Source organism: Malus domestica, chromosome 04, assembly GCF_042453785.1.
Source record: "Malus domestica chromosome 04, GDT2T_hap1".
NCBI classification, from domain to species: Eukaryota; Viridiplantae; Streptophyta; class Magnoliopsida; order Rosales; family Rosaceae; genus Malus; species Malus domestica.
In genome coordinates, this window is record NC_091664.1 from 15,767,774 (window position 1) to 15,795,709 (window position 27,936).

Genomic DNA, 27,936 nt, shown 5'->3' on the forward strand with positions numbered 1-27,936 from the left:
AATACTGAGTGCCCATCTCGTAAAAGCTTAGAGATAGAAATCAAATTCTTTATACATGAAGGAAAATATAAACAATTTTTAAGTTCCAAGACTTCCTCAGAGGGCAGTTTAAGCATGTAGGTGCCTATTGCTTTAACAGAGATCTTAGTGCCGTTCCCAACTCGCACAATCATCTCCCCATTGCGCAATGTCCTGCTCCCTGTTAGTCCCTGCAACGAATTGCAGATATGTTGACTAGCGCCTGAATCAAATATCCAGGAATTGGAGCTCATTGTAAAAGCACTCTCTATGACAGAAATAGTCCATTCAAAAGTTCTTGTCATAAGGCTCGCAATGCGCACCCTGTATTTCTTCTTCCAACGTTCATCCTTTCCACAATGAAAACATGTTCCTTTGGATTTTCTTGCCTTCTTCTTATGCAACCTTTTCCTTGTGATTGCATTCTCACTCCCACTGTCCTTTTTGAAACCTTGTTCAAACTTACAACACATGTCAATCATCTCAGTAAAAGTATGATTGAATCTATTCACTTTATAGTTTACAATAAACTTAGTGAAATCATCCGAGATAGATGCAAGGAAAAAGTCTTGGGCCATTTTCCCATTGATAGAAGTTCCTAAACTTTCAAGATCTTGAAAGATTCTTTCCATCTTTTGTCCATGTTTATGAACCGATGCCCCCTTTTCCATTTTGGCATTCAATAGACTACAAACATTTGAGAATCGTACATTACTAGTCTCAATGTCATGCATCTTATGCAAACTTTCAACCATGGCACAAGAAGTGTCCATGTGCTCATGTAGCTTCATAAGCTCCTCACTAAGTGAAGTGAGGATTAAGCATTTGGCTTGTAAGTCATCCTCATAGTGTCTATCATAATTTTGACACTCCTCATTTGGAGCTAGTTTCGTAGGAGGTACATGAGGAGGGGATTGCTTAAGCACATACAATATGTCTTTCACCTTTGAGACATTCTCAATGTGGTGATACCAAGCAAGGAAACGTTGGCCCCTAAGGCCCCTTTTGTCAAGTATAATGGTGGGTGTAATTTTAGGCATGTCGTTAACTACATAACATAACAGAAATCGTATTAGATTGTTGTTTTAAAACTACTTGATTGGGTCTTAAACCAAATAGTACCACCCACTATTTTTGGCAAATTCCACATCCCTCAATGGAATTCGAGAGTTGTGTTGAACTCTTAGCGGGGTATAGGAGACTCACCATTACCAAGCCCACCTCAGAATTATATCATTTTGGTTAGCAACAATAATGATGAGAGGATAACTCTTAGCCATTTACAACTTTTGTAATTACCCATCTGTTTTGGCCTCTAGAGAATGATTGCCTCATAATTATATCATTTTGGCACCATTTCACTTAGTTAAGTCATTCCCACCATGCTAGTTAATGTAGGGGTTCAAGCACAACCTCAGAATTATATCATGTTGGTCATACTCGTTGTCTACACTTACTTCATCATATATATTTATGGACTCCTCCTGGATGTAAGCACATACTTTGAACTTTCCCATTATAGGGTGAAGCGGTGTATGAGTCACAAACGATTGGAGCCCACCACGGTGGAAGGCCTATGAAGAGATGTTCAAAACATCTCTTGCTTATCAACTTAATATTCGTTTTGTCGAGGGAGTAGTGTTGGGCTACATTAAATTTATTTTAATCTTATTAAAAGAACTTGGGCCTATCACAACCATTGGTCCAAGTTAATATGAATTAATAGTATATAATACTCCTACTATTTCGATGAAACAAGCGAGACTATATGGAACTACTAACGAATGCTTTGCATCCTCATATGGACTATATAGTCATATTAGGTCTTAGGATGATTATGAACCGTTTGATTTGATCCAACACGAGCCTTGTGTTGGACCTTGGGTTTAAGGTAGATAGTTGTTGATTTTAGTTACGCGTTTAATCCAATTAAACCGTTATTTCCTATTGGGCGTTGGACCCAACTATTCCAATTTGCATACATATAAACAAAAAGGAATACTTGAAATAAAGAGAAGGGCTTATGCCCTTTTACAACACATTTGATGGACTTATGTCCATTTACAACAAATTTGAACTAATCAAATTACATTCAAATCTAAACTACTAAACCCAAACATTCATAATGTAAAGCGGCCAATCACATAGCTCAATTATCGAGGCCTTTGGTTCATAATCACCCTTTTCTTAATCAATCACATTAACTAAGAAAGCAACTTAAACAATTGGTTTTCGGATTCATAGAATTGATTTAAATGGAACTAATTGAAATGAAAATCCAATTCTCATTAAAGAGACAAAACCATTTTGTTCTCATTTTATTTGTGCCAAAAACAATGACCTCAACAATTGGGCCATTATTTAATAAACATAAACTTTTGGGGTCACTTTGTAAAAACACAAAAGTCCACAACTTCATGTAATTACAATTAGAACCCAAAATTTTTAACAATAACAAAAACATTAATAAAGGAACAAAACAATTTGTCCTTTAGAGTTTTTGGACCTTAACGTAAAAACGTAAACTTTTGGGCCAAAATACAAAAACACAAAAGTATCAAAACTTTATGTAATTGCATAAAAGGCCCAAAATCACCCCCACTTGGGGTTGGCCGGTTTTAGAGTGAAAAAGAGTGTGAAAGGGTTTTATGCAAGTGGAATATGCAAGTGGAATAGGTGGGTGAGGATAAAGGTGAATGGGATGGGTTGTAAGAAAAATGTTTTGTGAAACATTAATAGCATTTATCATCCTCACCAATAATCCATCCCCCATCATAAATAAACCAAAAATTTATGAAAAACACCAAACACTTTGAATCAAAATTCCAAACCCTTTTGTTCTTGGTAAGAAACTCAAGAACATTGAAGAACACACATGAAAACTCATAAGAGCTCCATGAATGTTTTCACTCATTAAAACTCAAATTTTCACAACACAAAAGAGGGTTAATATCCTAGGGTACTTAGGGGTTCCAAAAGTCACTTTAAAACCATTTTAACAAGACAAACATGAACCAAAAAATCCACCCTTTGGATTTGGCCGAATTTCCCAACATACATGGCACCAAATTTTAGTTCCAATATTCATGCTTTAATGAACTACATCTACAACATTTGAGATGCTAAATTTTCAAGCAAAATTTATATTCAAAAGCAAGAACAAAGCTTGTAACATTTACAACATTTAAATCACAAATCATGAAAATCACAAAACCCAAAAGGATTCACCATAAACTAGACCTAGGCTCTGATACCACTTGAAGGAAAAAATTTATCCTAGCTAAGAACATGTGAGAATATTTGAACACATATGCAAACTATTAACACATTAAAGTAGGCATACATTAAAAAACAATTCTAAAACCCATGACTTTCAAAGCCTAGTGAATGGTGAACCATAAGACTCTTTAACAACATTAAAGAGAAGGTAAGATTTAGAGATTTATTACCCTTGAAGCTCATCCTTGTTTACACAAGGGATTCCCCAAGTGGAGGGCCTTCAAGTCACCTCCTAGTTCCTTGGATCTTCCTTGTGATTTCCTTCCCTTTTTGTGCTCCTTTGCTCCTGGAGGATGTAAGGAAAGGATCTCCAAAAACACCAAAGGTTTGGTGTCTCTAAGTCTCCACACCAAGGATGAGGTGTGAAGATGAAATGGATGACTTAGAGAAGAAAAGATTGCTAGCTATTTCTTCACTATGTGGCCGGCCTCCTTGTAGAAAAAGAGAGAATTATGTTTCATCTCTTTGCCTCAAAGAAAACCCTAATGAGAAAATAGCTATAAAGTTAACTTTATACTACATCACATTTGAGTGGCAAACTTGTAATTATTCAAGTTTGCATCCACTCTCCCTTATGGCCGGCCTTGTCATTTTTATTGGGCTAATTGCCCATTTTGTTTTAGTTGTCATACAACTTAAACATAATGGGCTTTGTGGGCCAAAACACTTTTGGGCCCCGAAACCCAAAACCAACTTAAAAGCCCAATACGAACCTTTCGTAAAATTAATTAACTAATTAATTAATCTTGACTATTCTCAATTAAACCATTTAATTGCTTATCCATCTCATTTATATTTCTTCACTTTCATCCTTACTCGGTGTACGATCCATTAGGTTCCAATTAGTGAGGCAGTGGGCGATTGTTACTCTTAACGATCGATTGTGAATTGAAACAACATTTCAATTCTCCCTTCGTTGAAGATTAGTGTTTGCTAATCTTCAGGGCTTCCACAAACCATGAGTGACACCTAGCAGCATGTCATGGTTACCCAAGCTAAGTAGAAGTGGTTGGAGAACCTATCCAGTTACAACTACAACGCAATACGGTCCTTCTCTGATACAATACTCTTAATCACATTGTTTGAGTGATAGTTTGTTTCATGTCTACTATCCAATGTAATACTTATCTATATGATTCAATTGAATATGATTTGGAACATACTTCCTAAGTCATATTCGTATGCTTTGGCCAAAGACTTCCGAATCATATCTTAGAGTATTCTCCTTCCACCATGGAAGGTTAGAGATCCCTTGTTGTGCATTCATATGCCTACATGACTAGATAGCTTGACCCCAACAATGCCGTGGACACTCTCGATGGAATGCCTTTGACATGATCAAAGATTAAGGACCTAACCATTAGACATCTATGATGCCTCATGTCAAAGGACTACTTTGCATATTGCAACTTACGAGTTCTTACATGACATGTATGTTCGAACTCTCTTTTGATCGTTGTTCAGTGTACTTGATTACTCTTTCAAGCACCTATGTGTTTGTCTTAGTGTCCAACACTAAATGACTTGAGACTAGTCATACTCACGCTTAAGTTGACATAACACATACTAACCTTAGCGGATTGTCAATGCCCAATTGGCAATCCTATGGCTAGGAACGTTTTAGGAATGAACATAAAAGAAAGGTCTCGTTAATCTAACTTACTTAAATCACTTCTCTCTTAGATCAAATACATTCCTTGGATTCCCTTATTGCTTAAACACATGATACAATAAATAGTGATTAACAATAAGCTTTGCCCTTCATTAAACATATAATAGTTTAATACAATAAGTATTCCAAAAGCTATTACATCAAATGAGTGGCTTTGTGGGCATACTTCCAACAGTTGCTGCCCTAGAGTCAAATCCAAGGCATATTGGTAAGTCTCCTAACCTAATTTCAATTCCCGATTCGACTAACAAGTTGCTTCCTTCTGTAATCCAGCCCCCTTCCCTAGAGCTTAAACCATTGCCTAGCCATTTGAAATATGTGTTTTTAGGAAAACAAGAGACGCTGCCCATCATCATCTCTTCTTTACTCACTGCACAAGAGGAGGACAAGTTGGTGAGGGTGCTTCGGGAATACAGAACTGCCATTGGGTGGACATTGGCCGATATCAAGGGAATTAGCCCCTACCACTTCATGCATCGAATACTCTTGGAAGAATGAGCCAAACCATCTAGAGAAGCACAACGCCGGCTCAATCCACCCATGATGGACGTTGTGAAGAAGGAAATCATCAAGCTACTAGATTGCGTAGTGATTTACCCAATTTTTGATAGCCATTGGGTCTCGCCGGTCCAAGTTGTTCCTAAGAAGTCTGGAGTCACTGTGGTAAAAAATGAAGATAATGAGCTTGTGCCCACCCGAATCCAAACCGGATGGAGAGTTTGTATTGACTATCGGAAGCTCAACGCTACGACAAGAAAAGATCACTTCCCGCTGCCCTGTATTGATCAAATGTTGGAAAGGTTAGCCGGTCATTCATTTTATTGTTTTCTTGATGGCTATTCGGGTTATAATTAGATTGTGATAGATCCCGATGACCAAGAAAAGACTACCTTCACATGTCCCTTTGGTACATTTGCTTATCGACGCATGCCATTTGGGCTATGCAATGCACTAGCCACATTCCAAATGTGTATGGTAAGTATTTTCTCAGAATTTGTGGAAAAGATCACTAAAGTGTTTATGGATGACTTTAGTGTATTTGGTGACTCATTTGATGCATGCTTGAATAATCTTACTCTGATCTTACAACGATGCATCGAAACTAATCTTGTCTTGAATTGGGAAAAGAGACATTTTATGGTAAAACAAGGTATAGTTTTGGGGCATATCATATCAGAAAAAGGGATTGAGGTTGATAAATCTAAAATAGATCTTGTACATCACTTACCCTCTCCCACTTCGGTGAGAGAGGTTCGTTCTTTTCTTGGCCGTGCAGGATTTTATAGGAGATTCATCAAGGATTTCTCAAAAATCGCCCAACCTCTTTGCCATTTACTCCAAAATGAAGTAGCTTTCAAGTTCAATAAGGAATGTGAGACCGCTTTTAAAACTCTCAAGGACATGTTGACTTCAGCCCCCATCATCATGCCACCAGATTGGAGCCTTCCATTTGAGCTAATGTGTGATGCATCTGATTATGCCATTAGTGCTGTTTTAGGCTAAAGAAGGAACAAACAGCCCCACGTCATCCACTACACTTCCCGGACCCTAAACGATGCTCAATTGAATTATTCTACCACTAAGAAAGAACTTCTTGCAGTTGCATTTGCTTTAGATAAATTTTGTTCATACTTACTGGGCACTAAAGTGATTGTATATTCTGACCATGCAGCATTGAAGTATCTTCTCACCAAGAAAGAGGCTGATTCGTTGGATGCTCCTACTTCAAGAGTTCAACATTGAAATAAGAGACAAAAAGGGGAGTGAAAACATGGTGGTTGATCACCTCAGCCGTTTGGTGCACGAGGAGGACTCCTTAACCATTCTAGAGACCTTCCCTGACAAGCAATTGCTGTCTCTAGAGGTAAGTGGGCCCTGGTATGCTGATTTGGTCAATTATTTGGTCACAAAACAAGTTCCTAGCACTCTAGATAAATACAATCGTGATAAACTCAGAAATGATGCACGATTTTATGTGTGGGATGATCCATATTTGTGGAAGTATTGTCCTGACCAGATTATTCGTAGATGTGTGTACAATTCCGAGTTTAATTCAATTCTTGCAGTTTGCCATAGTTATGCATGTGAGGGTCATTTTGGCACCCAAAGGACAACCCTTAAGGTTTTAGAGAGTGGTTTCTATTGGCTTACATTGTTTAAGGATGCTAGAACATTTTGTATAACTTGTGATAGATGCTAAAGAATAGGTACAATAGGTGCCAAGGACCAAATGCCACAAACCCCCATTTTTAATGTGGAGATCTTTGATGTATGGGGTATGGATTTCATGGGACATTTTCCGCCCTCATATAATTTTACTTATATTTTGCTAGCCATTGATTATGTGTCGAAATAGGTGGAAGCCAAAGCCACCCATACTAATGATTCTAGAGTGGTGGCAGATTTTATCAAGGCTAACATCTTTTCCAGATTTGGCATGTCGAGGGTGTTGATAAGTGATTGAGGCTCCCACTTTTGCAATCGCACCATTGAGGCGCTGTTTAAAAAGTACAATGTGAAGCATTGGGTTTCCAAGCCATACCACCCTCAAACAAGTGGCCAAGCTGAAGTCTCAAATAGAGAAATCAAGCAAATCTTGGAGAAGACTATTGGGCCAAACCGAAAAGATTGGAGCTTGCGTTTAGATGATGCACTGTGGGCATATCGCACTGCTTACAAAACACCTCTAGGGATGTCTCCATTTCAACTCATCTACAACAAGTCGTGTCACCTACCTGTGGAACTGGAGCACAAAGCGTACTGGGCTGTGAAAACATTCAATTTGGACTTAGATGCTGCTGGAATGAATAGGAAGCTCCAACTGAATGAACTTGAGGAGATATGGAACAAAGCCTATGAGAATGCACGAATTTACAAGGAGAAAACAAAGGTGTTTCATGACAAAATGATTTAGGGAAAAACATTCTCAATTGGATAGAAAGTGCTACTATTCAATTCCCGTCTACGATTGTTCCCTGGTAAGTTACGGTCTAAGTGGATTGGGCCATTTGTTGTCACTAATGTTTTTCCCCATGGTGCAGTCCAAGTTAAAAGCTTAAGGAACGGCGACGAATTCAAAGTGAACGGGCATCGCCTGAAGCTATACTATGAGAGTGATGTGGGGTAGATTGTGGAAGAAATCCCACTCAATGCCGTGGGCCCTATCCAAGCTTAGAAGGAAGTTTCATCCGGCTGCAAGACTTTAAAGCAAGCGCTTCTTGTGAGGCAACCCATGTTTTGCATTCCTAAAAACCTTCATTTTTCTACAATTTTATTTTGCCATGATTGTCATTTTTATTTGTTGCTTGTTTAATTGTTTTTGGTGTGGGTTTATTTTTGAAACATTGACAGATATGCAAGGTATTTTACATTAAAATTCGTTGAAAATGAACAGGAGGCTAAAAAATACAAGAGGGAGCCTTCACAAAGGTTGCTTAGGAGAAGTCTCAATAGTCGGCGGAGCATCAACAGTTGGCGGAGCCATAGAAGGAGGAGATATCGAAGGTTGATCATTTGGAGCTTCACTACGCGGTAAAGCCCCAGAAGACGAAGGCAAATGCTGTTGGAACAAACCCACAAACCTCTGATGATCAAGTAAAATTTGACCATCAGATTCCTGCATCTGGTCAATCTTCCTCTTCATGTTTGTAGCATAGTTATGTGCAAGCTTGTGCAACTGTTTATTCTCATGCTTGAGCCCTCTAATATCCTGTTTGAGACTCATCACTTTAGCCGCCAATGATTCAACTTGACGGGTTCGAGCAAATAGATGTTGGGCCATATTAGACACAGAACCTGCACACTGCATACTGAGAGCCAGATAATCCTTAACAGCCAACTTATCAAACCGTTTGGAAAGTAGCCTGTTATCTTTGGGAGTGACAAGGTTCCGGGCCACCACCGCAACAGTCATATCATTCTTCATCACTGAATCCCCAACGGTAAGAGGACCAGTAGGGGATATGAAGGATGGGCGCCATATGTTGTCTAGAGAAGGCATGAATGCCTCTTTACCAAGGTTCAAGTCAAAACGACGGTCGGAGGGGCCAGACATTTTCAAAGGTGTTAAAGAAAGAAGAGGTCGAACAAATCGAGATCTTAGAAGTGCAATGAAGGAAGTTTCTACGGGCAGAAATTCAAGTGTGCTTAGAAACGAACTGCTTATCCTCTATAAAAATCAGCATTTGACGGGATTTCAGAGATCGAAAAGGCGAGCTCAGAAATCGAAGAGGCCAATTCAAAAATCAAAGAGGCGCTGGCTTTCTCAAAAGCTAGGCTTGCTCAGAAACCACGGGCCATCCTCTATTCCAAATTTGTCCACACTTGTCACATGTAACCTCTGCACTCGACGGAGCTCAGAAATCGAAGAGGCAAGCTCAGAAATCGGAGAGGCATTTTCTTTTCCAGACATGTCAGCACCTGTCACATGCACACTCAGCCTTGCGGAAATTACGGGCAATCTGTCGAAGATTTCTGGTGACATAGAAAGAATGTGAAGTTTACTGTTTAATCATCCAACGGTTGCCGACAAGAGTGAAAGAATAGTACCGGTTATTAATTCATTTAAATGTCGACCTTCACCCTCCATTGTAAGGCAAACATACATAACCCTTCTTCATCTCTGAGAATGCCTTCCCAACAAAGCCTCTCGAGTCACTCAGTGTTCCTTATTCCCTAGGATACCTCTACAAACAACCCATCAAAAGCAAAGTATTTCATATCATGAAGGTTGAAAGCAAAAGTATCTCATATCATGCTTTCTCTCTATCCTTCTCCTTGTCGTTGTTTTTCACCTGCGGGACAAGGAGAAAGAGAGCAATCAGCCAGCACTTGGTATCAATCTTCCGATATGGAACCGACTGCCTGGAACCCCTTCCTGATTGCTTACCTAGCCTTGCTCTCGAGTACTCATTTTCAACATCTTATGCTTCCTCAAGCTACCATATCTGCCTGGGGAACAAATAAGGGAAGTGAAAATGATACCTCGAAGCATGTGGAGACAATGTGCTAATTCATCCTCAGCTAGGGACAAGGAGAAAGAAAGCAAATGGTCGGCACTTGGACAGATTGAACAAAGAAACAAACCAACACCTCTACCTCATGCCTGCCTGCCGTGCAGAAGAAACAAACAAAGAAGAATCCAGACTGCATAACTAAGGAACTCTAATATCCCTCGCTCAGAATTCCAAACTAGTTCGAGATCAAAGCTGTGGAAAGTCAACAAGATCATCTATCTCCAAAACCAGATTTGCGTTCTTAAACTCTACTCTGTCTGGTTTTTACTTTGCTATACTTGTCATGTTTATTCGTTGTTTGTTTGTTTGCTTGTTTTTGTGTGAGTTTATGCTTGAAACATTGAGGACAATGTTTGATTTAAGTGTGGGGGGGGGTAACCAAGTTGTTTTGCATAAAATTCGTAAAAGTTTATCACCCATTACTTCTAGTGTTGTTCCATATTTTTTTAAGTGTTTTTAAGCTGTTTTGGAGTGTTTTAGTGTGTTTTGACATAAAAATTCGAAAATCTCATAAAAATTTGAAAAATTGTTTTGAAAAACCCAAAAAGAGTTGGTTTTGTGTGTTTATTTGTGTCTTAGGGTACCTTCCAACACAATGATGAGGATTTCGTTTTTAATTACATGATTGTTAAAGAGAGTTATAAACATGGATGAAAATTTGATTTACTTTTTGGTTTATGCTTGGTTGTGGTTATAATTTATGAATTCACATGCAATCATAAAGGAAAAATCAGTTTTTGTAACATACTTGAAAGAAGGAACTCAAATGAACGCTACAACCTTGTGAGACTTGAGCCTAAACGTTTATTTGGAGAGTTAATAATTTGTGCACCATTGTTTTCTAAAGTCGTTGCATGATCTCATTATTCTTTGCTTGGTTGCTACTTAGAAGGCGTTTCATCATTTGGTTCCAAATGCTAGAACTCATGCCTATTTCATTCAAAGCATGCTATTGATTTGCATAACACATATTCAAGATGAAGTTGTGTAGTGACCACCAAAGCCAAATTGCCGTGCCTCTATTTCATTATGTGTTTAAGTTTAACCCTGTTGAACCTTGTTAAGCCTATGTTCTTTGTTAACCCACACTATCCTTACCTAGCCTAGTTTTAGGACCATCCATACCCTTATTCTTGAAGCATAGTAAAGCATGATTTAAAATGAACTTCTTTTTTATCAATGTATTGCAGAAAGCAAGCGTGGGGGAAGTGATTCTTGTGTGTGTGTGTGCCATGGTCCTTAATAAGGCACGGGTAGAAAAGAAAAAAAAAGAGTGAAAAGAAAAAAAGTATGAAAAAGAGCCCTAAGTGTTGCATGAATCTTCCCTTTGTATTTAAAAGTTAATTTTGCATTCCAAAGTGAATTCCAAGTGTCTATTTCATTGCTTTGCTTGCTATCGCTTTAAGAACGTTTGTTATTCCTATCCTTTCTTTATTAGCCATTTCCCCCAAGCCCTATTACAACCCTTGACTTCAATCTTGAGTGTTGTGTGTTTCAATTTGTGGAGTTCGAAATTGGTATGAGCATATGGTGTCACTGGTTTTCGCATCTAAGTAGTGGCATTCCATTCATGAGATCATATCTAAACATGCTTATTAACTCCAGAAAATTGCTTTCTTTGTTATAACATATGTGAGTCCTAGTCTTTCGTGTTTACATTAATCTTCTCACATATACTAGTGTAGGGTGTGTAGTCAGAAAATGTGTGTGAAAATAGAGAGTATCTTGTAAGGAATTGAGCAAATTCTCTAAGGCATGTTACTACATTCAAAACATTGTTTTAATTGGTTAATTGGGAACTAGTAAGTGGTGACTGTGATTAAGTATGTGCTCAAGTGTAAAGATGACCAAAATCTGTGGGAATGATGATTTTTAACATGTCATGTTTCATTAAAAATCCCTGAGGCAAATGTTGGAAGATCTAGGTTGTGTTTTGTTTGTTTCGTTTGTTTTGTTTTGCTCGAGGACTAGCAAAAGCTAAGTGTGGGGGAATTTGATAAGAGCATATTTATGTGACTGAGTTAGCTTGTTCTCATGCATTTATGTTGTTATTTCTTAGTTAATTATGTATTTTAAGCTATTTTCATGTGTTTGTAGGTCCATAGGCCTTATAAAGCAATAAGATGCATTTTGGTGCATTTTGGAGCATTTTGGAGCAGTTTTGGGCTTGGAATGAATAGCACATGCATGGAGCAAGGTGGATGGACGAAATTGAAGACTAAAGAGGCTAGGAATGTGTTAAAGAGAAAGAAGAATTAATGTAAAAAGGACAAAGAGCTCAGCCACAAAGAGGTGTCACTCCACCATTCACCTTTCCATCATTGCCGTGCACCACCATTGCACTCCCTTTGGATTCCTATGCCATGCATCATCATCCATGTTCCCTCAATTGACTCATTTGTTGCATCATACCACTTCCTTTCCTTTGTCTACCATGTGCACAATATCCTTTCACCTCCTTGCATTCATTGATTCACCAGTTACTCACCTTTCCACCCATGCCATGCATAATCACCCTTGTCCCCTTCATTATTTCAGATTTCATGCATCATTACATTGAATCATTGCACTCAATTGCTACACCATTCCTTGTTCCCTCCATCATTTCAGATTTCATGCATCATTACATTGAATCATTGCACTCAATTGCTACACCACTCCATGTTCCCTCCATCATTTCAGATTTCATGCATCATTACCTTGAATCATTGCACTCAATTGCTACACCATTCCTTGTTCCCTTCATCATTTCAGATTCATGCATCATTACATTGAATCATTGCACTCAATTGCTACACCACTCCATGTTCCCCTCCATTGCACTTCCTCTATAAAAGGAAGTGTGTGTAACATAAATGGAGTTCATACTTGGTTAGATCATTCACTCCCATTTCAACACAACCTTCATCCAAACACATCCATTCATCTTCACATCCATTCCTCCATACAAACAAACCTTCAAACACTCACCAACACATTGTGCCGTAGCAAAAGAAAGGAAGGAAAGTGCTTAGACGTGCTTGCTGTCCAACTTGGATCGTTGGAGCGTTTAGGTGTTTTCTTTCTTTTGTTTCTAATGTTTAAATTCATTTCCTTTCGTTTTGTTGTAAATATGAGTGGCTAAACCCCTCTTGGCTAGGGGTGATTTCAAAGCCATGATTATGTGTGCAATATAATTTGATAAATTCCAGTTATGAACTCTTGAATCGTGAATGCAATTGGCTTAAATATTTGATTTATAACTTATTTGTATTTGTTAATTAAGGGTCGACACTTAATTGGCATGCATAAATCCGTTGCTAGAATATAAGGAAGTTTCACATAATCGTTACAAACTTATATTCACATGTAGTGAAGGTCGCTTATAAACGATCGCGTTAAGTTCAATTCCAAGCATGAGTCACATGATGTCATAGTTGCAAGTGCTTTGTCAATGCTTATGATTTTCATTAAACGTAATGATCTTTGATTGTATCTCTATTATGATGTCATGTAGGGAACTTTAGAAGAATGTTTTGGGTTGTCGAATGATGTCATCCAATCCAATAAAACAAGGAAAATCTGATAGTTAACTAGTGATGTCACGGTTAATTTGGAGCATTGTCGTTCATAATTCAATGAAGTAGTAACTGGAAATCGAGTTATTTGCATACATATCATGTGTGGAGAAAAAGCCTCTAGCTTTCCCATCCATCATCTTATTTCTCAAATTTGTTTTACAATCTGTCTAGTTTTTCATACTTGTTTGTTTGTTTCAACTTCATCCAAATCAAAACCCCTCTTTTAGTTTCTTGTTTCAAAGTGTTTCAAATCTGTTTTAGTTTGTGTTTTTAAGTGTTTTGATTCAAGTAAAAGTCAATTTTCATCCAAAGTCATTCCTAGTGTCTAGTTTAAGTTTATTTGGTTGTTTTAAGCTGTTTTGAATATTGTAAGTTTGCTTTGAGTCTTGTGAGTCTTGTTAAGTGTTTTTAAGTTTAGTTTTTGCTTTTGAGTCAGTTTAGAGGTTATTAGCAAGCCCTCCTAATCCCCGGTCCAGAACGATCCCTACTTATACTTATACTACAATTGTCAAAAGAGGGTTAAATTTGTGTGTTAAGTTAATTTTCGCATCAAACAACTCTATCTACCTGAAGCTAAGCATAGAGCTTGCTGGCAGCACTTTGACTTCGACAAAAATTAAGTTTAGTACAGGCTAGGTAGAGGAGTTGTTGACCCCGACACTCTTACTCTTCAGTTATGTGTTCTCTGTTGGTTGGCTTGCCGTTCTAGTTGAGTGCCTGTGATTATCATTGGCCGATAGGGATAGTCCCTTCCCTTTCTTCACGTCACCGCACTGAATTCTATGCACTTCACTTACGTTTTTTACTCTAGTCCTGTCATTCTTCTGAGAGCAAAGGTCCAACATATCCGGAAAATAAGGAGGATTCCTCACCAGCGCTTCGCTTGATACCATAAACATTTTTATATTTGTTTTTCTTCTCTTAACATCAGTTTAACTTATCTTTCATCCATTCCTTGATCGGCAGCGTGCGGGGTGGGTCGGCATCTGGGAGCTTCGTCCAACCAACCCAACCCTATTACAAGACCACTAAACTCCTATTCTAGCTCTTTTTTTAAGCCATTCAGGCAATAATGGAACATGGCTAACCCATGCATCCACGTTTAGGAATAGCAGTTTATTCGATCAATGACGAGCATGTTGGAAATATACCCTGAAAGTCAATCTTTGGAAGAAATCTTTCAGGACAAATGAATCGATGTATGGATGAATCTTATACATCAAAAGGCAAAGATACTAATTAGGACTATCTCAATAAACGATATAAGTTCTGAATAGTGAATCCATGGACAATGGATCGATTGAAGAAGTAATCTAATGAGTTAGACTACAGAGACCTTCTTCACATAACCATTATGTCCAAAAGGTTCCTGGTCGTTGGATTGTCGGAGGGATACTGACAATGCTTAGACCGGTACATACCTTGTCCGCTTCAATTGGAAGGATGGAAAGTCTCAACCAATTCGTGTTGTGACACTAAGACAAGTATGTAGGTGCTCATTAAGGGAATGAGTTCACTGAACACAATCAAATCAGAGTACTTGCATGGAGGTCTACTCACATGTCAAGCAAGTAACTCAAATGGTTGGAATAATGTAAGTAATCCTTTGACCTGAGGCATCGTCGTTGTCTTGTGGTTAAGTACTTAATCTTTGATTATGTCAACGTCACTCTATTAGAATGTCAACGGCATAGTTGGGGTTAAGCCACTTAGTCATGAAGGCAAGTGTATGCGCAATAAGGAATCTCTAATCCTCGATAAGAGAGGAAGAATACTCTAAGATATGATTCGGGAATCTTCGGCCGAAGTATCGAGCGTAATAAAGGAAAGCGTTCCTATACGACTCAATTGGATCATATAAGAAGGAATAATCACATTAGGGGTTTGACATGATATATCCATACCCTAATGATGTGATTGAGAGTATTGTATTAGAGAAGGATTGAATTACATTGTAATTCCAACTGACTAGGTTATTCGAATAAACTTCTACATTAGCTTGGGTAGCTATGACATATGGTTAGATGTCACTCATAGCTTGTGAGTTCTTCTAGATGATTAAATGTAGTCATCAAAGAAGAAAGGTGAATTAAAATGAGGTTTTAATTCACTAAGTGATCGAATTAAATATAAGCAATTGGATTGATGCCAATCACCTCACTGCCTTGCTAATTAGAACCTAAAAGATTGTTCACCACAACACTATTGTAGTGAGTAACTAATGGATGATGGAAATAATTAATTGGATTAATTAATTGTTGTGATTAATTTAGAAAGTCTAAAGAAATCATAAAAGCGATAAAGATCGTTTCGGGCTTAAGAAACGTTCGGGTTTAATTGGGCCCATTGGGCCTAAACCCATTGGGCTTTTATTCAAGCATTGGATGACTTGAAATAATAAAAGCCCAAAGCCCAAACAAACAACAAAGAGGCCGGCCACTTTAAGGTGGAAAGGGTGAGATATTTAGTCAAGTGTTGACTAGGTTTCTTTTGTCTATATAAGGAACTTTATAAGATATTGTTCATTAGGGTTTTTGTGTGTTAAAACAACAAAGAGGCAAAAGAAAAATAGCTCTCTAAACAACACAAAAGCCGGCCACCAAAGGGGGTTTTTACTAACATCTCTTACACCCTTTTGGTTATTCCTTCATCCTTCTCACTATACTAGTGGGTGAGGATCTTTAGAGGTTTCCTACTTTGGGAACTTGAAGAGAACCTAGGAGCACTCATTGTAACAAAGTGGAGGAGGCAAGGAGGGAAGCTAGGCTCAAGGATTTCAAGGAGCAAAGGGCTTGGAGGTGGTCCATCCTTGGTCTCAAGTCTAGATCAAGAGGTATAAGACTAACCTTCACCTTGTTCTTGATTCTTTAAAATGTTTTGATGCATTATATATAAACCTATGAACCTTGAAGGGGATTTGCATGACTATAGCTTTGATAATATGTTATAAATGCTTCCGCTGCTTTCGTATATTAAATTTGATTTGAATATGCATGATAGTCATTATGAAATCCCATTCTAGAATCTCATAAATTTCCCTTCAGAGCAGAGGAAGCATTATGTCTTCCAAACCTTTTTTGATCCCGGATCACTATGATGAATGAACATCGGTGCGGGCTCAAGTAGTATAGTAAACGGGTGTCAGTATGAAAGATGGATCAAATCCTCGTTGTGAGGAGGCAGCTTAGTCTTCGTAGTTAATCACTCTCTTTGGGTGCAGAACTGTAAATCTGTCTTTCTCTGCCTAGACCCAAACTAGCCAGTAACTGGAGAGAGGCAAAATGAATCAACACCCCTCGGATCTACTAACCAATGCAACTGGGAAACCTTCTATCAAAAGTTCTGAACTAGCATCTGAAGCTAGGCGATACTCTGCCTTGTATTGTCGTTGCTTGGATTAGGGAAGAAGGAAGGGATTACACCAGAACTCGTTGATCTGATCTTCTATGCCGGGGAATGAGGAGTCGATAGAGAGAGCTTTAAATCGAATCTTTGGAATCTCATCTCTAGAGGCAGTATCTTTCTTTAGTTCTGTGAAATCCATATGAATCCATACGCAAACAAAGGTAGCTGGAACATTTCTTTTTTTGGGGGACTGAATGGCCCAAAACAAAAAAGAAACTATCTAATTACCTCTCTGGGTCGAGCATACCCAAGAGAGTCTTCAAACAGAAAATGAATACAACCAGGAGGATGACTTTGCGATTCAAAATAACCCAGGTCATAAGTCAATCCAATGCTTGCCAAGTAGTCTGCAGAGAATTTCTTCTCCTTATAGATAAGGGAGAGCTTGCAATGCCAGTTCATCTTCAAGTAAGCTTGGCAGCCACGGATCAGGGTATGAAAAGGATGGAGAAAATTATCCGGCTGATTAACAAGAGTCACAACAGTAGCAAAATCCACCTCCACCTCAATATATCTAAAACCTCTTATCCAAGCCAAGCGTAATCCAAAAAAAATACCCCAAAGTTCTGCAGCTATAATTTGCCCTTCCCAAGGCTGGCAGTGAACCCAGAAATCCAGTTCCTATTATTATCTCTTAAGAGACCACCAGTACCAATAGATTCGTTGGGACCCTTCATGCAACCATCAATATTCACCTTAATCCACTTTGGTGGGGGGAGGGATCCCAAGCTAGATAAGCTTCAACTCGAGCTGGTTTAGAATGCAAAGATGTAGTGGCCAGTCACCATTCCCTGGCATAGTTCCAAATGCAGATTTGGGGAGGTTGATCCGAGTAAAAAATTTCAAGATTTCTCCACCTCCACAGGAACCAGCAACATAAACCAAAAACTTGACCCCAACACAAATGAAACCTGGTATTTTGGTTGGAAGATAGATTGGCCTTGAGCCATTAAGGGAAAATTAAAGGAGTTGACCAAGAAGGGATGCCAAGACCATCCAAAAGAGATTTTGCCCTAGTACAGCCCCTCATGCAGTGAATACTGTCTTCCCAGGTGCATCCACAATGACTGCAAGTAAGGTCATTGGTCATCGATCTTCTAAACCTTTGAGCATTTATAAGCAGCTTATTCTACCCCAACAACCAGAAGAAAGCTTTCACCCTGGGTGGGAGTTGTATTTTCCATAGGAAGCTTCCCTCATAGTTAGTTTGTACATTAAGGGAGGCTGCAAGGTTGTAAGCAGTTTTAACAGAGAAGGTTCCATTAGTCGAACCCTGCCAGATGTATCTATCATCATCAGAATCAATAAGTCCAGCAGGGATCCCAATAATTTCTTCCACAATATCATTAAGTAGCACATCCCTCCACTTGTTAACATTCCATTGGCCATCGAATATAAAATAAAATAAGCAACTTTTTCCTCCTCATTTATCTGAGTATTGGGGATCAAGGCAACATCTTTCAAATTTATTTAAGAGAAAGTCTTAGCCCATAAGCCCTCATCCCTTTGAATCATTCTCTAACTGGCTTTGGCAAGAAGGGTCGAGTTCATAGCATTCATTTGTTTCAGGCCTCGGCCCCATTGACTTTGGGACAACAAACCTAGCTCCATTTAACTAGGTGCACCTTGGCTTTATCCGCAGAACCTCCCCATAAGAATCTTTTATTCAGTTAATCCACATTTTTGCACACACTTGCTGGCAATTTGACTGTCTGCATGGCATAGATGGGAATATCAGATGTAACAGACTGTATCAGGGTTGCACGACTAGCTAAAGATAAGGATTTGGCCTTCCAATAGGCAAGTTTACTATGCAAGGTGTATATATAGCGTTCTTCTTCTTGCCTCGACCCTTTTGGCCAAGAGGAAATCCAGAGCGACAAAAGCGATTTCAGTCTCCGTCTCATCAATTCACAAGGCCCAAATGCAGTATCAATTTCATGTTTTGCTTGTCCAAGTAGTAAGGGTTTTAGCAAGTGTAGGCTTTGTTGGGGAAGTTTGCCCCAAGTTCTGTATCCATGCAGTCTCTACGTGATGGACTGGTTGGTCATTTTTTGGCTTTGTCGTAGTAGTACTAGTATGAGTGGCTATGGGTTGTTGATGTGTACGAGAGATTCACTTGCATCAACTACCATAGTCACCCATACATTTGTGTCGTCAGTATTAAATTGCTATTAGCATTAGTGGTTCTATACACACCCAGTGTAGCTAGGGTTTTGTAGAAATCAATATTCTCTAGGCAATTTACTGGCTTATTAGGAAGTTTTTGTTATGATACTACGATACCTCTTTGCCATAGATGAAATGGGTTCATCACTGCATGACATCTTGATCTAATAATGAAATGTTATGTTATGCATTAGCGGATCCATTAAGGGGCAAGGGTGAATCTCTATAGATGACTTAGGTTCTGCCCCTTGAAGGTTAAAGTTTTCCTTCATACATATGCCCTCCAACTACTTGATAAAATGTCTTAAAGAGGAGTTGCCAGTCTTATTATGTTTAAAAAGAAATATCAACCTGGGCATTATATTTTTGCTATGCGTTCAAGTAGTAAATTTTCTCAATTGAAATGAATTGGTAGCCTTGGAAAAAAATTTGGTGGAAACGGGGAGGAGCATAGCATATAATCTTGTGTATTTGCTAATTATATTTGCTTTGATTTTACCGGTTGCTGCTGCTTCTTTAAAGAGATATCAACCTGGGCATTATATTTTTGCTATGCGTTCAAGTAGTAAATTTTCTCAATTGAAATGAATTGGTAGCCTTGAAAAAAAAAAAATTGGTGGAAACGGGGAGGAGCATAGCATATAATCTTGTGTATTTGCTAATTATATTTGCTTTGATTTGACCGGTTGCTACTCCTTCTTTAGAGATAGCATTTTCTGCTATGAATATTGTGAAAAGTTCATTGCATAACCGAATGGGAGATCAATAGTTAAGTGATAACATAGTGGTTTATATTGAGAGCAATGTATTTTCTTCTATTGATAATGAAGCTACAAAGCAGCGTTTTCAAAGTATGAAAACGTGTCGTTGACAATTGTAACTTGTATTATTATTTATCCTATAGATTATGAATGATGGAATTATGGTTTAATTTTTAAGGTTATTATATGTCTAAGAAATTTTCGTGAATTTTTACATGTGACCCTCTGAATATTTTTCCTAGATCCACTACTGATGCCATGTGAAGTGAAGAGAAACTTACATGTGATATTTATTAGATCAGGATGTCACGGTGATGCTAAATCCGCTCAATGTAAATTCTTTTCCCAAGCTCATCCATGAAACGGTTTAACAATTGGACGGCCAAGATGAAGTATTATATTAGACATGTTACAAGAATGAGTTGGTTAGATGGGCATATCTTTCTTTGTGAAGTATAAACTAGAACGAGGTAATTAAATCCAAATTAAAAGGTCGCTCATTGGCCTGCATTGAGATGTTGTCTTAATACTTTTTTTCGTAATTTCTTTTTTTTTTTTTTTTTTTGAAGAAGAAGAAGAGATTTCAAAGCCAAATGGAACTCCAACGATTGTTAGTTACAACATTGTTTTGATTGCCTTGGCACATATACAGGAGAACAAATGTCAAACAGTCCGTCCACGATCAGGTATACACTAGTTATATATAAACATACCTTTCATATATCATTATCTTGTCTGACCGTTTGAACGCTTATATTGTTATAATAAGAGAAAAAACTTACAATACCACTCAATGCAATGTAAAATCAATGGTTGAACGTTTATATTGTTAAATATGTACATATCTTTCATTTGTTTGAACGTTGATATTGTTATAATAAAGGTCAAGTTAGTTCGGAAAAACTTACAATACCATCCAACGCAAAAATCAAAGTGTTAATAAAGCCAAAGATTTCAGTCCATGAAGAACAAAACAGAGGATAAGATAACTACGTATACGTACGTACCATTGTCACTAACCATCCAATTTTATAGGACGAGTACTATGGCAATTACTGGCTACCCACCATGGAATCCATACCATATTTCTGTCTTCTCCTTGCCCAAACGTATTTGATTTGTCCCACTCATCATATTTAATTACATCACCTTAGTAAATTTCTAATCTTTAATTATATATTATAGGTATCATGGTTGCTTTCTGACCCCAAAAAAAAAAAAAAAAACAAAACAAAACAAATAGTGATCATCTTTTCCTATATTTGCATGGCCCATTTCTCCAGCCGAAGGCAACAACGGCCGGCCTTCTTGTAATACACAATTGTCTTTGCTCAGATTCCTAGCTAGCTAGCACTTCCTAATTCTTCTCACTTCTATTACTATCTAAGCCTAAACTTATCCAACAAACTTTATTGCTGAGAGGGAAAGACATTAGTTAGCTATGGAGGACGATGCTAAGAAGTTGGAAGAAGGTCTTCATAAGAAGGATGATGAGCTGATCAAGGAGATAGTAACGACGAGTAGTGGTCGGAATGGTGGCAGTGATGTCGTTGCCCATGATCATGAGGATGAGGAGAGGAAGAAAGTGGAGGCGGTGGCTCCTCTGCAAGCGAAGGAAATCAAGGGAGAGGAGCAACCAGTTTCAGTGGTTAAGCAGAAGACCAAGAGGGTTGCTACTTTGGATGCATTTAGAGGCCTTACCATAGTGGTACATATATATTTCATGTTATAGTGTACTATATGCCTTGTCATTGGACTACATATGGTAAACCTTTATGATTTACAGTCTAACAGTAGAACATATTACATATATGCTTCATTATGTGTTGAATTTCACTTAACCAACTATTATGGTTATTACAATCTAATTAACAACATATTGTGGTCTGGCAAGAGAACATTTTCCTCACATGTATATGTCTACATCCAGGTGATGATATTGGTAGATGATGCCGGAGGAGCATATGCACGTATTGATCACTCACCGTGGAACGGATGCACATTGGCCGATTTTGTGATGCCCTTCTTCCTCTTCATTGTGGGGGTCGCCATAGCTCTTGCTCTCAAGGTATTTAATATAGGGCGGTGTTATCCACACACATCCTGTTAATTTATGTTCTTTCATTCTTTTCAATTTATATATCCTACGGCCGGAAATTGAGAGAAGTGTGTACATGGTAAAAAGATGGGTGCGGATAGCATCTATACCCTTAATATATATTAATTAATATATATATATATATATAATGCTCCTTTTAAGTGACATTTTAAGGGTTCAAACCCTAAATGTAATCTACTCCTCTCCATCACCCTACACAACTACCCTTAATATCTCTCTTGCATATTATGTAGCGCACAACTACCCAATACATAAGGTAATTAAAAATCTTATCGCCTTAGAACTTTTGGTTAATTAAGTCTAGCTAGAGGCAGAAGTAAACAAATTTTCTAATTTACTCCTTACGCAAATTAAATCATTGACATATATGTCAAAATTTTGATTCTGCAGAAAATTCCTAAGATAAGTGATGCAATCAAGAAGATTATTTTAAGGACATTGAAGCTTATGTTTTGGGGAATTATTTTGCAAGGTAAAAGTCCTCTGTCAAGAAAAAAGCCTTCCTTTTAAAGTAACTTTCTGTAAATAATAACACATTGAATTTGTTGTTGTTCCAAATATTAGTTCTCTCACTCTCATGTGTTGTGCAGGAGGATACTCCCATGCGCCCTATGATCTTTCTTATGGTGTTGACATGAAACAAATCCGATGGTTCGGAATCCTCCAGGTATTTCCCCAAACGCAAACTTATATATACTTTTTTTTCTAACGAAAATTACTCAAGGACTAATTAATCTGACGTTTCCGAATCTAATCGCCTCTCGTGTTGTTGTTTATATTTTGGTAAAATGGTGAGCAGAGAATAGCATTGGTTTACTTTGTTGTTGCTCTGATAGAGACAGTCACCACCAAGCACAGACCAACTGTCCTTGGCCCTGGACACATCTCTATCTTCACTGCATATAAATGGCAGTGGTAAGTAATGCAACAGATTATAATCCCTTCCAATTTTTTTACTTTGTTCGGTGTGAATATATGTAGTTTTATCATTATGCAGGATTGGAGGATTAGTCGCGTTCCTTGTCTACATGATCACAACATTTTCATTATACGTTCCAGATTGGAGTTTTGTTGTAGACGAAAAACATGTATCAAAAGAATTCTTGGTATGTATATTTGCTAGGGACTAGTGCATCCGAAGTTTTCAGCATATGTACAATTTCTGGCACTGCTTAATTTTAAGTTTTTCGCTTCAGGTTAAGTGTGGGATGAGAGGACATCTAGGACCTGCATGCAATGCCGTTGGATATGTGGATCGACAGGTCTGGGGCATAAACCATCTCTACACACAACCCGTCTGGAGACGCTTGAAGGTTAGCTCTTAGCTCTACTTGATCCAGTTGTATACTGAGTGTCTACATTATCTTTAAAATGGAGCTGTGACTTATATCAAGGGGCTTGTTACTTGTAGCTCAAGTCATTAAGAGAATTTATACCCGCACCCGAGGCCCTGTTATGAGATTGTTGTTAATGGATATGATCTCTTCTTGTGATTTTGTAGGCCTGCACACTTAGCTCTCCAAGTGATGGTCCTCTTCGAAGGGATGCTCCAGATTGGTGCAGAGGGCCATTTGAACCCGAAGGCTTGTTGAGGTATGCCAATTTGAGCAACACTAGCACCAGTGAAAGTACATACTTGTAAGGAACAATGATGAAACTTTAATTACTTTTGATTGCTCTTCTTTCACAGTTCGATTTCAGCTCTCCTTAGTGGCGTCATTGGCATCCATTATGGCCACGTTTTGATCCATTTCAAGGTTACCGGTCTCTCTAAACTCGCAGATTACTTCACTTCTTAGTTAAATTTGAAAATTAAGGATGTCGAAGTTGGATTTTCATGCAGGGTCATGCGGAGAGGCTCAAACAATGGGTCTCAATGGCTGTTGTCTTGGTCATCATAGCCATTATTCTACATTTTACGGACGGTCAGCGTCTTTCACCTTTCCGTGCCTAGTTCTTGACTACGGGCACATCTCAAGCAATCTATTCCTAAAAACTTTCTTAATTAATTTGTCCACTTGCTTGCAGCTATTCCTATCAACAAGCAACTCTACAGCTTCAGCTATGTTTGTTTCACCGGCGGTGCAGCTGGACTAATTTTTTCTGCATTTTACTTGGTGGTAAACCGCTTAAATCTGTTAAAGCCAGTTCCCCACATCTTCATTTCGGGTGCCATTTATAAATTAATGCAGGGACAATTAGTAACTATCTTGTCATAAAACAGATCGATGTTTGGCACTGCCGGAAGCCATTTTTGCTCCTAGAGTGGATAGGAATGAATGCAATGCTGGTGTTTGTGATGGCAGCTCAGGGCATCTTTGCAGCATTTGTAAACGGATGGTATTACGAGTCCAAAGACAACAACTTAGTAAGTAGTACCGACACTCCTTGTCAATAGTCATCCTAAGTTTTCCATTGTTTCATCACAATTTCCGGAAAATGTAATCTAACGAATGGAGAAATTCTCCATAACTTTTGATAGGTGAATTGGATCCAGAACCATGTTTTCATCGATGTATGGCACTCGGAGAGGCTGGGAACCCTCTTATATGTGATATTTGCAGAGATCTTGTTCTGGGGAGTAGTTGCTGGCATCCTGCACAAACTGAAGATATACTGGAAGCTCTAGAAGCAAAATTTGTTGTCACATTCGGGAACTGATTTCCACTCACCTCCTTTATTTTGTTCGTTGATTCTCCAGAGAGGTGTGCGGAAACCTTACCCTTCACGGGTTCTTTTCGGCATGGTGTATTTTTTTTTTTTTTCTAGTGAATAGATTATTCATGTTTTCTTATTTTGTTTGCTTATTATGCAAACAGTAGTAGTATGTGTACAAAATTCCCCCAAAAAAGTATGTGAATTATCAGTTAGTATTGCAAATCTTTATAGAAAATTAAAGTGTCCAGCAGTGCTCAATTTGGAGAGAATGTTAAACCTATCTGCATTAGTGAAAGACTTTCAACTTCGTGACATGCAAAACATTTTTACTTGCATATAGGTTTTACGGCGTGAGTTCGAACTCCATCGGTAACTAGTAAAAAAAAATAAAAATTAAAGGAAACAACCACAATAAGACAGCATGCATAATTTGTAAGGACCAACGATACTAGGAACCCTGCCCTCCCCGCCAAGATGTTCCAGATTTGATGCTGCAACTTAAGAGTAAAAAGGGTTGGAAATTGCAATCAGCATAGAAAGGGACACGAAGAGAAAGACATCAACGGTGTTGCAGGAGAGAATCTACGTTTCATCACGCAACGAAAAGACCAATAGTATTGTAAGAGAGAACTTGACTTGTAACTGGTTATACAGAAACAAAAGAATATAAAACCGAAAATAGCTAAGAATATCTTTGTGTTGTAGGGCTTTTGAAACCTAAAGCCTCCTATAGTTTTCACTCCCTAAGGGGGCGTTTGTTTTTGTTTTGTTTTTTTTTGGGAAACCTGGTAACATTAAAAGGCAAAGATGCCAAGCAAATACAAGGAAGCCTACCCAGAGGCAAGACACCAATAACAAAAAAGAAAGTAATACGAGTGGTTCATAACAATACCACGACGCCGCATCTAATGCTAAAGCGTCCCACATCGCATAACCCAAAAGGACAGCTAAGGGGGGCAGGGAAGGCCGTCATTACATAGAACATGAATAAGGGAAGATGGGGGTCTATCGACCCAAATCTAATCACAAGCTTCCCTAAATAGTCCGCCGCTGAATTGGCCGATCTTGGAACCCAAGACCAGCGGCAGTCAGGAAAATCCTTACCTAAGCTGCAACATTTCACCAAGATAGGAAAGGCATCCCAACTGCCATTCCTTGCCATATCCTTTAGACAAGAAATTGATTCCAATGAATCGGATTCAATAATAACGGAGCTCCATCCCCTACTTTTTCCAAATCTACACCCATTCAGAATAGCCAGAGCCTTCATCATATCTGCACTAGACGCCTTCCCACTATACCTTTCTGCCGCCAGGAACCGACCCTCCTCACCCCGCGCCACCACCCCAATGAAGCCCGACTTGCTCCTGAGATTCCAACTAGCATCCACATTTATTTTCACACTGCCCATGTTCGGCGGACTCCACCTAATTCCAACCCCAGACTCATGTTGACCCGTGCTAGGCTCGGGCGACAGAGCTAGATGAGCAGCAGTGTAAGAAGAAGCCGAGAGGGAAGAGGCAAAGGTCACCTGCCTTGGATCAATCTGGTGGTTGTTGAAGAGCAAATTACATCTAAACTTCCAGATATTCCAGCATGTAAAAGAAATATACGAAAACATCTTTAGACTCACCTCCTTTGAGCCCTTCACCGAAGTAAAGACCTGCAGCAGCCAATGAGCCCACGACACTGTAGCCGAAATACCCACCCTCAAACTGAAACAACCTCCACTCCAGATAGCACTCACCCAGGGACACTGCAGAAAGAGGTGTTCGATTGTTTCCTCTTGCAATTGACAAATTGGACAAAGTGGGGACTAGGCCGATCTCCTTCGTGCGAGATTTTCCATTGTTGCAAGTGCCCCATGGAGAGTCTTCCACAGAAAGCTTCTTATTTTTAGGGGAGTTTTTAAGCTCCAAACCAACTTCCAGAAGCAAGTAGGGATGAGGGATAAAGAACTGTTGGGAGGGGAGAGGTATCTATCAATAGCCCAGTGATATCCCGACTTTACCGAGAACTTCCCTTTTTTCTCAAACGGCCAAATCAAACGATCACTTCTCGAGGAATCACCAATATGCAAGTCCAATATGGCCTCTAACTCGGGTTGCTCAAGAAAAGGTTTTAAAAAATCAACATCCCAAACCCCAGTCACCGGATTAATTAGAGACTCCACCCTCAAGTTTCGGGAAACATGGACCGACCCTAAAGGAGTAGGCCTACCCAATGGGAGAGCCGGAACCCAACGATCCCCCCACACTTTAATCTCCTTGCCATTCATTATCTGCCAATGAGCTCCATTTAATAAAATATCTCTTCCCTTCAGAAGGCTTGACCAAGCCCAAGAAGCTCTCACGCTTCTTTTCGCCTCAAGGAAAGAACAATTCGGGAAGTATCTAGCCTTTAACACCAAAGCCCATAACGAGTTTGGGTCTTCGACTAACCTCCAACATTGTTTTGCCAACAGAGCATCATTATACACTTCAAAGCTTCTTAGACCCAAACCACCTTTCTCTTTCGCCCACCCCAATTTTTCTCTAGCAATCCAATGAATTCGGCGCTCTCCCTCCTTTTGTCCCCACCAAAAGTTCGAAATCACGGCATCTAACTCCTTGCAGAACGAGGCTGGAAATTTGAAAAGATTCATCGGATAAGCCGGAATAGCTTAAGCCATAGGTTTAATGAGAACCTCTCTCCCCGCTTGAGACAGAAAATCTTTCTTCCATCCTTGCAGTTTCTCCAATAATCTCCCCTTGATATAAGCAAGACCGGTTTTCTTCGAGCGTCTCCAGATAGCAGGAACTCCCAGGTAAGAACTAGGATCCCCCACTATTTCCATGCCAAGGATAGACGCCAATTGAGTGGACAGATGCCCCGAAACATTACATCCAAAGAAAATACTTGACTTGGATTTATTAACTTTCTGCCCAGAAGCCAAGCAAAAATCATCAATCACTTTGGATAACTGTTAACAGTTTTCCACATCCGCCCTTAGAAAAATGAGTGTATCATCGGCAAAAAAGATATGGGAGATGGTAGGGCCAGGAGAACTCATTTGAATTCCTCTTAGGTGACCAAGATCACTATACTTTTGAATAAGAAGGGAGAAGACTTCACTAACCAACAAGAACAAGTATGGGGAGAGCGGATCTCCCTGCTTTAAACCCCTGGAAGGAGCAAACTTTTTACCAGGTTGCCCATTCAAGAGAATAGCAAAGTTGACTGACGAAATACACCCGAGAATCATATTCCTCCATTTTCTGTCAAACCCCATCTTCTCCAT

At 38.9% G+C, this 27,936-nt stretch overlaps 3 protein-coding genes across 3 annotated transcripts; 2 read left to right on the top strand and 1 right to left on the bottom strand.

The window, feature by feature from the left end:
* Positions 1–6,740: 6,740 nt before the first annotated feature.
* LOC139195014 (uncharacterized) lies at positions 6,741–7,883 on the top strand. The gene is made up of 3 exons (XM_070820189.1): positions 6,741–6,833; positions 7,326–7,415; positions 7,506–7,883. Exons 1-3 carry the CDS (start codon positions 6,741–6,743, stop codon positions 7,881–7,883), a joined length of 561 nt encoding a protein of 186 aa, XP_070676290.1.
* A 13,372-nt stretch (positions 7,884–21,255) lies between these two features.
* Positions 21,256–24,868, top strand: LOC103450023 (uncharacterized). Its single transcript, XM_029101729.2, has 13 exons — positions 21,256–21,587; positions 21,810–21,947; positions 22,389–22,470; positions 22,589–22,665; positions 22,798–22,913; positions 22,996–23,104; positions 23,195–23,311; positions 23,500–23,591; positions 23,689–23,755; positions 23,842–23,923; positions 24,027–24,118; positions 24,223–24,366; positions 24,481–24,868. The coding sequence occupies exons 1-13, from the start codon at positions 21,321–21,323 to the stop codon at positions 24,625–24,627; spliced, it is 1,530 nt and encodes a 509-aa protein (XP_028957562.1). The 5' UTR covers positions 21,256–21,320; the 3' UTR covers positions 24,628–24,868.
* Positions 24,869–27,318: 2,450 nt separating this feature from the next.
* Positions 27,319–27,936, bottom strand: LOC139195015 (uncharacterized). The gene is made up of 2 exons (XM_070820190.1): positions 27,775–27,936; positions 27,319–27,618 (listed from the first exon to the last, which is right to left on the bottom strand). Exons 1-2 carry the CDS (start codon positions 27,934–27,936, stop codon positions 27,319–27,321), a joined length of 462 nt encoding a protein of 153 aa, XP_070676291.1.

Excerpts from the sequence above, each read along its gene's own strand:
- LOC139195015 (XM_070820190.1), bottom strand. The coding sequence starts at position 27,936 with ATGGAGAAGATGGGGTTTGACAGAAAATGGAGGAATATGATTCTCGGG. Across the intron at positions 27,619-27,774 it reads CCCCATACTTGTTCTTGTTG|TTATCCAAAGTGATTGATGA; the intron begins GTTAGTGAAGTC and ends AACTGTTAACAG.
- LOC103450023 (XM_029101729.2), top strand. The coding sequence starts at position 21,321 with ATGGAGGACGATGCTAAGAAGTTGGAAGAAGGTCTTCATAAGAAGGAT. Across the intron at positions 23,592-23,688 it reads GAACCCGAAGGCTTGTTGAG|TTCGATTTCAGCTCTCCTTA; the intron begins GTATGCCAATTT and ends CTTCTTTCACAG. Across the intron at positions 24,367-24,480 it reads AGTCCAAAGACAACAACTTA|GTGAATTGGATCCAGAACCA; the intron begins GTAAGTAGTACC and ends AACTTTTGATAG.
- LOC139195014 (XM_070820189.1), top strand. The coding sequence starts at position 6,741 with ATGGTGGTTGATCACCTCAGCCGTTTGGTGCACGAGGAGGACTCCTTA. Across the intron at positions 6,834-7,325 it reads AGCAATTGCTGTCTCTAGAG|GTGGAAGCCAAAGCCACCCA; the intron begins GTAAGTGGGCCC and ends GTGTCGAAATAG. Across the intron at positions 7,416-7,505 it reads CCAGATTTGGCATGTCGAGG|CCATACCACCCTCAAACAAG; the intron begins GTGTTGATAAGT and ends TGGGTTTCCAAG.